The sequence below is a fragment of the Bison bison genome, unplaced genomic scaffold (genome assembly GCF_000754665.1).
Source record: "Bison bison bison isolate TAMUID 2011002044 unplaced genomic scaffold, Bison_UMD1.0 scf7180017864285, whole genome shotgun sequence".
NCBI classification, from domain to species: domain Eukaryota; kingdom Metazoa; phylum Chordata; class Mammalia; order Artiodactyla; family Bovidae; genus Bison; species Bison bison.
This window is the reverse complement of record NW_011494857.1, coordinates 1,780,445-1,793,454: the sequence shown is the minus strand read 5'-3', so window position 1 is coordinate 1,793,454 and position 13,010 is coordinate 1,780,445. Positions and strand designations below refer to the sequence as shown.

The window sequence follows — 13,010 nt, the reverse complement described above, 5'->3', positions numbered from 1 at the left end:
CCCGCCGCCTCTCCTCGCCCGCCTCATCTCGGCCCTGCAGGTCCCGCTCGTGTTGCGCCTTCAGGGCCTGCACGGTCACCTCCAGGCGCAGCTTGGCATCCTCGGCTGCCGTCAGCTCGTCCTCCAGCTCCGTCACCTGCGTTCGCAGATCGTTCGCTGCCTGTTCAGCCACCCGGCGGGCTCGCTCCAGCTCATGCACCTGGGAGGGTGGGAAGCAGAACGAGAGTGAACCCTGGGCACCTGGACCACCGAGGAGGCGGGAGGTCAGGCCCGGAGATCTATGCTAGGCTAGAGGGGAGGGGAGCTTTGATAGACGAGGGGGAGGCAGCGAGGTGACATGTCCATCCTAGCTCCTTCTTGTCCCGAGTTACCTACACACGCTGTGAGAGGCTCTCGTGCTCAGTGTGTACACGTGAGCAAGTGTGTTTGACGGGAGAGTCCGCTCACATTTCATGAACACGCACCTGCACATGGATGTTTTCCAAGAAGCTCTCGTGCTTAGTGTGTGCACATATGTTTGCTGGAAGATCTCCCCGTGTGCTGGGCCCATGAATCATTGCCTGTTGATGCCTGGCTTTCCTCACTTCCCGGGTGTGTGCGTGAACACGGGGACTCTCCGACGCCGGTTCCCTTTGCCCTCCGTGTGGGAGAGCACACACGTGTGCCTGTGTGCCCCAGCGTCACGGGGTGGGGGTGGGGCGCGTGGTCGCCCACGTGTGTGTGTGCATGTGTGTGTCTGTGTGTCCCGGGGACCCGGGGTCGCTCACGCTCTTGCCGACGTCGTCCTTGCTGCTCAGCAACGCCTCCAGCTCGGCCCGCAGCGCGCGGTTCTGCCGCTCGAGCTCCTCGCGCGCCTCCTGCTCCTCCTCCAGGGCCCGGGTCAGTGACAGCGTCCGGGCCTCGCGCTCGCGGCCCTCGGCCTCCGCCCGCTCCCGCTCCTCCACCGCCCGCAGGACTGCCGCCTTCTCCTCCGCCAGGAGCTTCCGGGGTGAGGGAGATGGGGTGGGGGACACAGGTTAGCTAAAAGGAGTGTACAAGGGAATGGGGAAGAGAGAGGGGCCAAGGACGGAGAGACAGACAGACAGACAGAGGCAGAGACACAAGAGGGAGGTATAGGGATTAAAGTTTCCACTGCGTCCCAGACCAGCTCGCTCTTCAATGGATCCCTCTGTTGATGGGAATGTAAATTGGTGCAGCCGCTCTGCAGAATAGTGAGGAGGTACCTTTAAAAACTAAAAATAGAGTTACCATGTGCCAGAGTGCTCAGTCGCTTCAGCCCTGTCGGACTTTTTGTGACCCCATGGACTGTAGCCCGCCAGGCTCCTCTGTCCATGGGATTCTCCAGGCAAGAATACTGGAGTGGGTCGCCATGCCCTGCTCCAGGGGATCCTCCCGGCCCTGGGATGGAACCCGAGTCTTCAGTGCCTCCTGCTTTGGCAGGCAGGTTCTTAGCACTTGTGCCACCTGGGAGGTCCTAGAGTTACCATATGATGGAGCAACCCCACTCCTGGGCAGAGAGCTGGAGAAAACTTTAATTCGAAAAGATACCTACACCCCAGTGTTCACTGCAGCACTACTTACAATAGCCAAGACATGGAAGCAACCTAAATCTCCATGGATGAAGGAATGGATAAAGAAGATGTGGCCTATATATACAATGGAATATTACTCAGCCATGAAAAAGAATGAAATAATGGCATTTACAGCAACATGGATGGACCTAGAGATTATCACAGTAAGTGAAATAAACCAGACAGAGAAGGACAAACATCATATGATATCACTTCTAGGTGGAATCTTTTAAAAAAAATGATGTAATTAAATGAATTTATTTACAAAACAGAAACAGACTCACAGATACAGAAAACAAACTAACCAACTTGTGGTTACCAAAGGGGAAAGGGGGGATGGATAGATTTGGAATCTGGGATTAACAGATATACACTGCTGCTGCTGCTGCTGCTAAGTCGCTTCAGTCGTGTCCGACTCTGTGCGACCCCGTAGACGGTGGCCCACCAGGCTCCCCCGTCCCTGGGATTCTCCAGGCAAGAATATTGGAGTGGGTTGCCGTTATACACTACTATATATAAAACAGATAATTAACAAGGACCTGCTGTAAAGCACAGGAAACTCTACTCAATGTCTTCTAGTAACTTATAAGTAAAAGAATCTGAGAAAGAATATATGTATCATGTATAAATGTATGAGTCACTTTGCTGTACAACTGAAACTAATGCAACAGTGTAAATCAACTACACTTCAAGTTTTATAAAAAATTAAATGAAAGGAAATTTTGAGCCAAAAAAAGGAAAAACCTTAAATGGATCAAACTGATCAGCCCCTTGCTTTATATACCCAAGAGAGGAAAGGGTTTTCTTTCTTCCTCTTGTAGTCATAGTAGGAAAAAAAATACATAAAATTTAAAATGTACTTCAAACCTTCACTGTTTTTTTATGACATAGCAATTGATGAACAATAAAACTTACAAGACATGCAAATATATATATTTATATGTATATTTGTTGCTGTTCAGTGGCTAAGTTGTGTCGACTCTGCGACACCATGGATGGCAGCATGCCAGGCTTCCCTGTCCTTCATCATCTCCTGGAGTTTGCTCAAACTCATATCCATTGAGTTGGTGATGGTATCCAACCATCTCATCCTCTATTGTCCCCTTCTTCTCCTGCCCTCAATCTTTCTCAGCATCTGGGTCTTTTCCGATGAGTCACCTCTTGTGTTGTTGGAAGAGGGTGTTTGCTGTGACCAGTTTGTTCTCTTGGCAAAACTCTGTTAGCCTCTGCCCTGCTTTATTTTGTACTCCGAGGCCAAACTTGCCTGTTACTCCAGGTATCTCTTAACTTCCTACTTTTGCATCCCAATCCCCTATGATGAAAAGGACATCTTTTTTTTGTTGTTGTTGTTAGTTCTAGGTGGCCTTATAGGTCTTCATGCTGCTGCTGCTGCTGCTAAGTCGCTTCAGTCATGTCCGACTCTGTGCGACCCCAGAGACGGCAGCCCACCAGGCTCCCCGTTCCTGGGATTCTCCAGGCAAGAACACTGGAGTGGCTTGCCATTTCCTTCTCCAATGCATGAAAGTGAAAAGTCAAAGTGAAGTCGCTCAGTCGTGTCTGACTCTTCACGACCCCATGGACTGCAGCCTACCAGGCTCCTCCGTCCATGGGCTTTTCCAGGCAAGAGTACTGGAGTGGGGTGCCACTGCCTTCTCCGATAGGTCTTCATAGAACTGGTCAATTTCAGCTTCTTTGGCATCCAGTGGTTAGGGCACAGACTTGGATTACTATGATGTTGAATGGTTTGCCTTGGAAATGAGCTGAGATCATTGGGTCGTTTTTAAGGTCACATCCAAGTACTGCATTTCAGACTCTTTTGTTGACTATGAGGGCTACTCCATTTCTTCTGAGGGATTCTTGCCCACAATAGTAGATATAATGGTCATCTGAATTAAATTCACCCATTCCTCTCCATTTTAGCTCACTGATTCCTATAATGTCATTGTTCACTCTTGCCATCTCCTGCTTAACCATGTCTATATATATATAAAACACAAATTAATTCTTTTAAAATTTTTTCAATGATCTATGGAATAGTATTAAGCAATCGAACATACATGTATTTGGAGTTTGAGAAGAGGAGGGGAGAAATAGAGAATGGGGCAGAAAAATATTTGAAAAAATAATGGCTGAAGATTTCCACATGTGATTAAGAACACTAACCCAAAGCTGTTGGAAGTTTGGCAAACTGAAGTAGAATAAACACAAAACCCCACAGCTGGATATCATAGTCAAACTGATAAAAAGCAAAGATAAAGAGGAAAAAGTCTGAACCAGCTAGAAAACCACATCACATTACCTACAGGGAAACCATGATTTAGATGATTGTTAACTTTAAATCTGAAACAGTGGAGGCCCCAGAACATGGAATGATCTCTTCCCAGTGTGGAAAGAATAAAACCTGGAATTCAACAGCCAGTGAAAATTCCTTTCAAAAATGAAGGCAAAAATAAGGACTCTCCCATTTTCCAGATGAAGAAAATGAGGCAGAGAGACTGTGCAATTTGCCCAAGCCACACAGCCAGAAAGGGCCCCAACTGGGCTGTGAACCTCAGGGTTGCCTGATCTTAACGCTCTGGGGTTCTGAGAATTTTATTCCATTCTTACATTGTCAGATGCTTAGTATTATCCCCACTTTCAATTTTTTCTTTTTTCTTCTTTTTTTTTGGCTGTACCGCATAGCCTGTGGGATCTTAGTTCCCCAACCAGGAATCAAACTGGAGCGATGCAGTTCACAGGGTCGCAAAGAGTCGGACTCGACTTAGTGACTGAATGACAGCAACAGTACTGAGAGCATGGAGTCCTCATCACTGGACTGCCAGGGAATCCCCTTATCCCCATTTTCTAGACGGGCAAACTGAGGCTGAAATGGGACAAGCAGTTTGCCTGAGGTCCACAGTGAGTCAGCAGGAGAAGCAAGACGTGTTATTTCATTTCGCCTTCCTAAGTACACCCTCTGGTGTATCTGCAGGACGCCTTTGGGAGTAATACTGGGTACCAGCAGTAGTTATTTGGGGCCAGGAGACATAAGCCAGGATCGATGGGCGTTCTATCCTACAGGGGCTCAGAGGGAAGAGGCATCTTGCCCGAAGGTCCTCGCAGGTTCACAGCTGAGCTGTGACATCACCTGTTACTGATCGCTCACGGTGACCGTGACGGGCAGCGTGGGTGAGCATCCCAGTTCCCCAGGTGGCTAACCCAAGGTGCCTCACCTGGTCGAACTTGCGCTGCTTCTTCTCCAGTGCGCTCACAAGCTGTCGCTGCTGCTCCAGGTCCACTGTGGCATCGTCCAGCTCCTGCTGCAGCCGCCGGCGGCCCCGCTCCCGCCGCTCCCCACTTCCGCCTTTTCTGCCAGGCGCTGGTTCAGGGCCTCAGCCTCTCGGGCCGCCCGGCGCCTAGCCTCCTCCCCTGCCTCCAGGGCCCCTGCCTCCTCTTCCTGGCGCCGCCGCCACTCTGACAGCTGGGGTTGGGGGTGGAGGAAAGAGAGGGAGGGTGGCACCCATGTCGGCAACCCGGGTGTGAGTTAGTGGGGCCCCATTTCCCAGATGAGGAGACTGAGGCCCAAGAGGGAAATGATTCACTCCGTTGGGCACTTCTGCCTGAAGAGTAGGGATAAGGTTGTGAGTTCTCAGAGCCCCAGCTCCTCCAGGACGTTAAAATGGTTCCCACAGGACCCAGAAGATGAATCAGACCTGGGTTCTGCCCTGGGGAACCCCTAGTCTGATGGGGGAGACTGAGTGTCACAACCAGGGTGATAGAGGCTAAGGTAGAAATAGGGAAGCCACAGGAGTCCACCAGACGGGCTCAAAAATCTCTCGAGAACATTCAAGACTTCCTGGAGGACGGAGCATTTGTGATGGATCTTGAAGTATGCATAGGAGTTTTCCAGTTAAAGAACGATATTCACAGGCATACATTCATCATTCATTCAACAGGCATTTCTCAAGGCATCCCATACATCAGGCACTATGTTGGCTTAGGCTGGGGACCCAGATCTAACTCTGATGGGGTCCCACCTTCAAGGAGCTTTCAGTCTGGTCGGGGGACTCATGGGCAATGACAGTTCTAGCCAGTCAGGGTGACTGGAGTGGGGACAAAGGAGAAAGAAGGGTTAAGGGAGCTCAGAGAAGGGTGGTGAGTAATTTCTTAGAACAGGAGAGGCGGATGCTAAGTCCTAATAAATGAAAAGCGTTTTCCTACATGAAGTGAGGAAAGAGAGATGAGAGATGAATATAGCTAACGATGAAAGAAGGCCCAGAGAATGCAGGATCTCTGACAACCTGGTGAGAGGCATGGATTTTGTCCAGGGTGGGTAGTTGGGGAGCCCTGGGAGGTGTGTGAGCAAGGAAAAGGCAGCATCAGCTCCGGCTTTATAAAGACCATGTGAAGGATGAGCCAGAAGGGGATAGACTAGAGGCAGGGAGGTTTGAAGGGAGGCTGAGAGGATACAGGTGACAGAGGATGAAGTTTGTGCAGGGCTGGGGCTGTGGGGACAGACAGGAGGGGAGTCTGGCTTGCAGTGGTCTGGCTTGTGACATGCTGGCCTGTGGGGTCACCCCGTGAGCCACGGAACCCAGCAGGAGCCGGGTGGGGGATCTCCCTGCAGGGCTGTTCACCTGGGCCTGGGCGGCCTGCAGCTCGCGGCCCGCCCGCTCCCTGGCGGCCGCTTCCTCGTCCAGCTGCTCCCGCAGCCCGGCTGCCTCCGCCTCCAGGGCTCGTGCCCGGGACCCCAGGGCCAGCTTCGCTCTGGTCTCCTCCTGCAGCAGCTCCTGCAGGTGGATGAGAGGACGATGTTCAGTGTGGGCAGGAGAGTTGGGGGTGGTCTGGGTTGGGGAGCGGGTGGTGAGATGGGAGCTGGGGTCACCTGGGCATCGTGGAGCTGGGCCTCCATGCTGGTCAGCTCCTTGCTCAGCCTGATGGCTTTGGACTCGGCCTCGCTCAGGGCTCCAGACACATTCTCGAGTTCAGACTGTGGGGAAGGGGCATCTTATAATGGCAGCTTCCTGCCAGCCGACCCCCCTGTGTACCTGCCTCAGATCCCCACCACCCACTGCTGGTGGGGATGTAGAAGGGTGCAGCTGCCGCGATAATCAGTCTAGCAGCTCCTTAAAATGGTTAAATGCAGAGTTTCCATGTGAAAGTGAAAGTGTTAGTCGTTCAGTCCTGTCTCACCCTTTGTGACCCCATGCACCGTAGCCCACCAGGCTCCTCTGTCCATGGGATTCTCCAGGCAAGAACACTGGAATGGTTTGCCATTCCCTTCTCCAGGGGATCTTCCCGACCCAGGGATCGAACCCTGGTCTCCTGCATTGCAGGCAGACTCTTTACCATCTGAGCCACCAAGGATGTTAAACCAGAGTTTCCACAGGGCCCAGCAATTCCGCTCCTGGGTCTGTACCCAGGAGAAATGAAAACAAGTCCATGCAAAAACCTGTACAGGGGTGTTCACAGAAGCAGCATTCACAACTGCCAGAAGGTGGAAACAACCCAAACGTCCATCCACGGATGACTGGATAAACAAAATGTGGTCTCTCTAGACAATGGAATATTATTCAGCCATAAAAATAATGAAGTACAGATGGATGCTACAACATGGATGAGCCTTGACAACACTATGCTAAGTGAGTGAAGTCAGACACAAGACACATATTGTATGATTCCATTTCTATGAAGTGTCCAGAATAGGAAATCTAAAGAGACAGAAAGTAGATTAGTAATTGCTAGGGCAGGGGGTGAGATTGGAGGACCTTAACCCTAACTCTCGTACGGGATTTCTTTCTAGGGTGATGAAAATGTCCTAAAATTAGATTATGGTGATAAATGTACAACTCTATGAATATACTAAAACTCGTTGTTCAGTTGCTCAGTGGTGTCCAACTCTTTGCAACCCCACGGACTGTAGCACACCAAGCTTCCTTATCCTTCACTATCTCCTGGAGTTTGTTCAAACTCATGGCCATTAAATCAGTGATGCTATCTAACAGTATCATCCTCTGTCACCCACTTCTCCTCCTGCCCTCAATCTTTCCCAGCCTCAGGGTCTTTTCTAAGAGTCGGCTCTTCATATCAGGTGGCCAAAGTGTTGAAGCTTCAGCTTCAGCATCAGTCCTTCCAATGAATATTCAGGGTTGATTTCCTTTAGGATGGACTGGTTTGATTTTAAATGGGTGAGTTATACAGTATGTGAGTTATATTTCAATAAAGCTGTTCTCCTGGCACCCAAATCACCACCACAATGATCCTGGATGCAGCTCCTGGCCTCGTGTTCTCAGCAATAAACAGGTATTGGTCATTTAGTTTAAAAACATAATACAATTAAAATAAAAAGCCCACATCTCTCCTAACAATTACAGTATGACATTTTCTACCTACAGGTTTAAATGTTCACCCTGGGTTTTTCTAATCAGACCATGGATTATTTATGGCCAGAAGATAAGAGGGTGAAACGTGGGCACTGCGGCAGGGTTAAGAGCCGCAAGGTTAGTCATGCCTGGATTCACGCTTTGGCTCTGAGGGACCTTAGACAACCAGCTTCACGTCCCTGGGCCTCAGTTTCTCTGTGTGTAAAATGGGAACAATATTAGCACTTCCTTCAGAGGAAGGTCAGGAGGCTTTAGTAAAAATACACAGGATGTTTGGTATAAAGCAACCACTCACCCGATACTAGCTGTTAATATGTGATAATGCTGAAGAAGTTGGCAGGGACGGCAGGGTTGACGTGGACCAAACCGAAGCCCAGAGAGGGCAGGCATCTCACCCAAAGTCACACAGCAGACACCACCGCTGAGCTGGCCGCCCCACTCACCTGGGCTCGCTGCAGCTTCTCTGCAGCCTCTGCTCGGGCCCGCTCCCCGTCGCCCACGCGGCCCTGCACCTCCTGCAACTGTGACTCCAGGCGACGCCTCCGCTGCTCACCCTCCTGCCGCGCGGTCTGCAGGTTGCTGAGCTCCGTCCGCAGCTCAGACACTTCAGCCTCTAGAGTCAAGCGGGTCTTCTCCCATGTGCCTTTGCTCTGAGGTGGGAGAGAGACGGCAGAGATTTATGACTCCCTTTCTCTACCAGGCCAGGCACATGCATGCCCCATGTCCCTTGCACTATTTCCTCTGGAACCCCTCACCATTCCTTAAAGACCCAGGCACACTCCTGCCCCAGGGCCTTTGCACTGACTGTTCCCTCTGCCCAGAACATGTTTCCCAGGATGCCAAGATGGGGTCACCCTTCGCTTCCTTAATTTTTTTTTTTATTATGACCTTATTTATTTATTTTTGGCCATGCTGGGTCTTTGTTTCTTCGAGGGGGCTTTCTCCGGCTGTGGTGAGCAGGGGCTGCTCTCTAGTTGCCATGTATGGGCTTCACATGGCCGTGGTTTCTCTTGTTGCGGAGCATGGGCTCTAGGGCATGCAAGCTTCAGTAGTTTTGGCTCCTGGGCTCTAGAGCACAGGCTTAACAGTTGTGATGCAAGGGCTTAGTTATCTCAAGGCATGTGAGATCTTCCCCGCCCAGGGATCAAAACCATGTCACCTGCATTGGCAGGCAGATTCTTTACCACTGAGCCTCCTGGGAAGCCCTTTCCTTCAGCTTTTCACTCAGAGGTCACCTTTTCGTAGAATCTCTCCATGGCCTTCTCTATTTCAAATCACAAAATGCCCCCCTCGCCCCACTATTGGCATTCTGACCCCGCTTTTTGTTCATCATTTTCCCATAGCCCTTATAACCCTGATATACTGTGAATCTGTTTAGATCGTTTACACTCTGCCTCTCCTGCAAAAACATCATCTCCACAATAGAAGTGTGTACTGATTGTCTGGTTCATATTTGGGGCCCTCAATATCACACCGGGAACATAGCACATATTCAACGAACGTTCGCTGAATGAAAGATGGATCGGTGGGCTTCCCTGGTGGCTCAGTGGTAAAGAATCCACCTGCCAATGCAGGAGACATGGGTTCGATCCCCGGTCCAGAAAGATCCCACATGCCTGCAGAGCAACTCAGCCCCGGGGCCACAACTATCGAGCCTGTGCTCTAGGGCCTGGGAGCCACAACCACTGAACCCCAAAAGCTCTAGAGCCTTGCTCTGCGGCAAGAGAAACCACTGCAATGAGAAGCCCGAGTACTGCAACTAGAGAGCAGCCCCCGTTCACCACAACTACAGAAAAGCCCGAGCAGCAGCGAGCCCCAGCCCAGCCAATAACAGTAAATTACTTTTTAAAAAGATGGGTCAGAGACATGAATACCTGAGAAGAGAAGCGGGCTGGCCTAGGACCGGCCAGACACACCTCCTCCACCCAGCATCCCACTTTGCCTCCCCATGGCTCCCCAGAAACCCCAGCCCCGTCCCAACCCACCCTCCGGGCTTGCTCCAGCTGCTCCGCCAGCTCTCCCAGGGCCTGGCCATGGCGCTGCCGCAGCTCCTGCACTGCCACCTCATGAATGCGCGTTTCCTCCTCCAGAGCCTTCTTCAACTCCGTCACCTCCTGTTCTCTCTTGGACCTTTTATTGGGGAAGGGGGACAGGGAATAGAATTTCAGAATAGAGGAAGACTGGGACTTTAGGGCAGCCCCCGACAGCCGGTTGTGCCTCTTCTTATTCTTTCCCTTCAAGGATGGGGACTTCATTCTATATTCCCCGAGGAGTATGGGTGGTGATGCTGCAGGAGGAGTGTGGCTTTAAGAGTGAGCTCCTATGCATCTGTCAAAACCCTATTCAAAATGCCCCCTTCTCAAGAAGTCTTTTTGGACTCCCTCCCATAGCGTGATACAGGGGTCTTCTCTGATCATCCACGATGGCCTGTCCTACTCCATTAAAGCTCACTTAGCTCTGGACCAGGTCTGTCTTTGCCTGAATCTGCTGACTCCCAGACTGGGAGTTCCAGAGGACAATGCCTGAGTCTGATCCATTTATGTCCCCAGCTTGGTCCAGAGCCAGTGCCCAGAAAACAACTGGTGAATGACTCAACATCTGTGCAGATGGAGAGTTTGGACCCATGTCCTTTTCCTCTCCTCCCAACCTGGTTCCACAGGTCCCCAACCGGTGCCAGCTGCCGGCCGCCCAGCCTCACCGGAGCTCCTGCTGTGCATTGGTGGAGTCCAACGTGTCCTCCAGCTCGCCCCGCAGTGCCTCCAGCTCCTCGCCCAGGTCCCGGCGCTGCTTCTCCGCCTTGGCCCTGGCCGCGCGCTCAGCCTCCAGGTCCTCCTGGGCTTCGGCCAGCCCAGCCTGCGCCTCCCTCAGGGATTTGAGTAGCTGGGCCCGGACTCCACCCTCTTCCTCTGCCCTGGGGGTAGACAAGGATCAAGGGGGTTAGTACAAGGACAGGCAGGGGGTGGGGATGATTTCTGGGGGCGTGGAGGGACTAGACATGGCCAGTTCCAGATTCGAATCCCAGCTCTGTCCTTGGACACGTGCCTCTAGGACTCAGAGCCTCAACTTCCCTAGCAGTAAAATGGGGATGACACCACTGGTATCACGAGGATGCTTACTAAGTTCCCTCCACTTGAGAGCCCTCTGCCTTATCATCCCATGTGATGTTCATGCCCACGCAGGAAACTGGGGCGCAGGGTGGGAAAGTACTTGCCCTGGTCATGTGGTCAGTGGGTGGCTGACCCCTGAACTCCTCCTCATAACCCTTCTAGGATCAAGCTGTTGCAAAGAGGAGCCGGATGAAGGGGCAGTGTGGACTGCAGATTAAACAGCTCAGGGAAATATGCCGATCACAGTTTGTGTCCTCTGCTTGGCCACCTGCCCTGGCAAGTGACAGCCTCTCTGAACTGCAGGCTCCCAGTTTGTGAGAGAGCATGACCGCCCACGTCACAGGACTGCCAGGAGGGTGGTGATGGAAACAGTAATACATAAGTGCCAAAGGCTATGTGTTACACAACTCCACTTAGGAGAAGTAGCAAGAATCAGCAAATCTAGGTGGACAGGAAGCACACTGGTGGTTGCCGAGGGCTAAGGGGAGGGAGAGATGGGGAGGGATTTTTTAATAGGATTTTTATTGAGGTGATGGTAGTGATTGCACAGCATTGTGAATGTACCAAACACCCCTCAGTGGTATGCTTTAAAATGGTTAATTTTGCTATGTGAATTTCACCTCAACGCAAAAGGGAAAAAAATAACAGTGATAATGGAAAGTAGGAACAGACACAGCACAGCATCAATTGAGGCCCTAGGTTGTGCGAAGGATGTCCTCAGCGCCTTCTTATTTAACCCCCACACTAACCCTGGGCTTCCCTGGTGGCTCAGATGGTAAAGAATTTGCCTGCAACACAGGAGACTCAGTTTCAATCCTTGGGTTGGGAAGATTCCCCTGGAGAAGGAAATGTCAACCCACTCCAGTATTCTTACCTGGGAAATCCATTGGACAGAGGAGGCTGGTGGGCTACAGTCCATAGGGTCACAAAGAGTCCAACACGACTAAGCGACTATTACACTAACCCTGGGAGAGCTTCTATAATCACCCCCATTTTCCAGATGGAGAAACTAAGACTTGAGAGGTGATGTTATTCGGGTAAGGTCATGAGGCCAGAAAGGGGAGGAATTGGGATTTGAACTCAGAAGTCAGGCTGGAGGGTGCACAGTTCTTAACTCCCCTCCACCAACCCGTGTCCCATCGATTCTGCAATCCACATTTCCCTAACATTGTAGCTGCTCTGAATTCCAGCTGCATCCATACACAAGGGCGCCTAAGGTCGCAAGGGTGAAAAGCATCTAAAACAGTGAGCGCCATATCTGGCATACAGTAAGCGCTCAATAATTGTGAATGGCTGGCATTATGATGATTATGATTCCTAAGACGGCCAGATCACTTATCCAATCACAGCAGATTCTGAGTTGTTCAGCTTTGAGAGGCTGGGGAGAGGAAGAGGGAGGGGGGAGAGGAAGAAAAAAGCATTTTCTGGCCTCAGTGCAAGAAACTGTTGAGTTACTAGACACGCAGGGCCCGCTTTCAGTTTTCCCTTAACCAGGAGGGCTTGGAACTCTGGCTATGTCCATCTTACAGAAGGGTACACTGAATCTCTGTGGGTTAGCGGGTCTCAGCCGGGCGTCTCCATCGCCGCTAGGCGGCGCCCTCGTGCCGCGCGCCCCGCCGGCCCACCCCGCACCTGGCCAAGGCGGCCTGCAGCTCCTCCTCCTTGCGGCCCAGCTGGGCGCGCAGCTCTTCTGCCCGCTGCTGCTGTTCCGCCATCTGCTCCTGCAGCTCCGAGCCCTCCACATCCAGCCGCCGCTTCAGCTTCTCCAGTTCCTGGCGGCTCTTCTCCTCCTTCCGGAGGCGGTCTGCAGGCAGGAGGAGTGTGGGCCAAGCATGAGGGAGCCAGACCCACACCCCCAGGGAGACCCCCAGCCCCCTCGCCCCAGTCATCGCACGCACTTTCAGGGCGTCAGGCTGAGCTCAGCCTCTTTTTCCACCCCTCCCCATCTTTCCCAGCTTCCCCACCCCTGG

General features: G+C 51.8%; 1 protein-coding gene across 1 annotated transcript in view; it reads right to left on the bottom strand.

The window, feature by feature from the left end:
- MYH14 (myosin, heavy chain 14, non-muscle) overlaps positions 1–13,010 on the bottom strand; it is a 77,206-nt gene that overhangs the window by 11,538 nt on the left and 52,658 nt on the right. Inside the window, 10 exon segments of the mRNA XM_010849644.1 lie at positions 4–199; positions 768–980; positions 4,784–4,905; positions 4,908–5,031; positions 6,188–6,340; positions 6,436–6,540; positions 8,377–8,583; positions 9,919–10,063; positions 10,632–10,844; positions 12,673–12,844. Coding sequence (XP_010847946.1) covers positions 4–199; positions 768–980; positions 4,784–4,905; positions 4,908–5,031; positions 6,188–6,340; positions 6,436–6,540; positions 8,377–8,583; positions 9,919–10,063; positions 10,632–10,844; positions 12,673–12,844 — 1,650 coding nt within the window.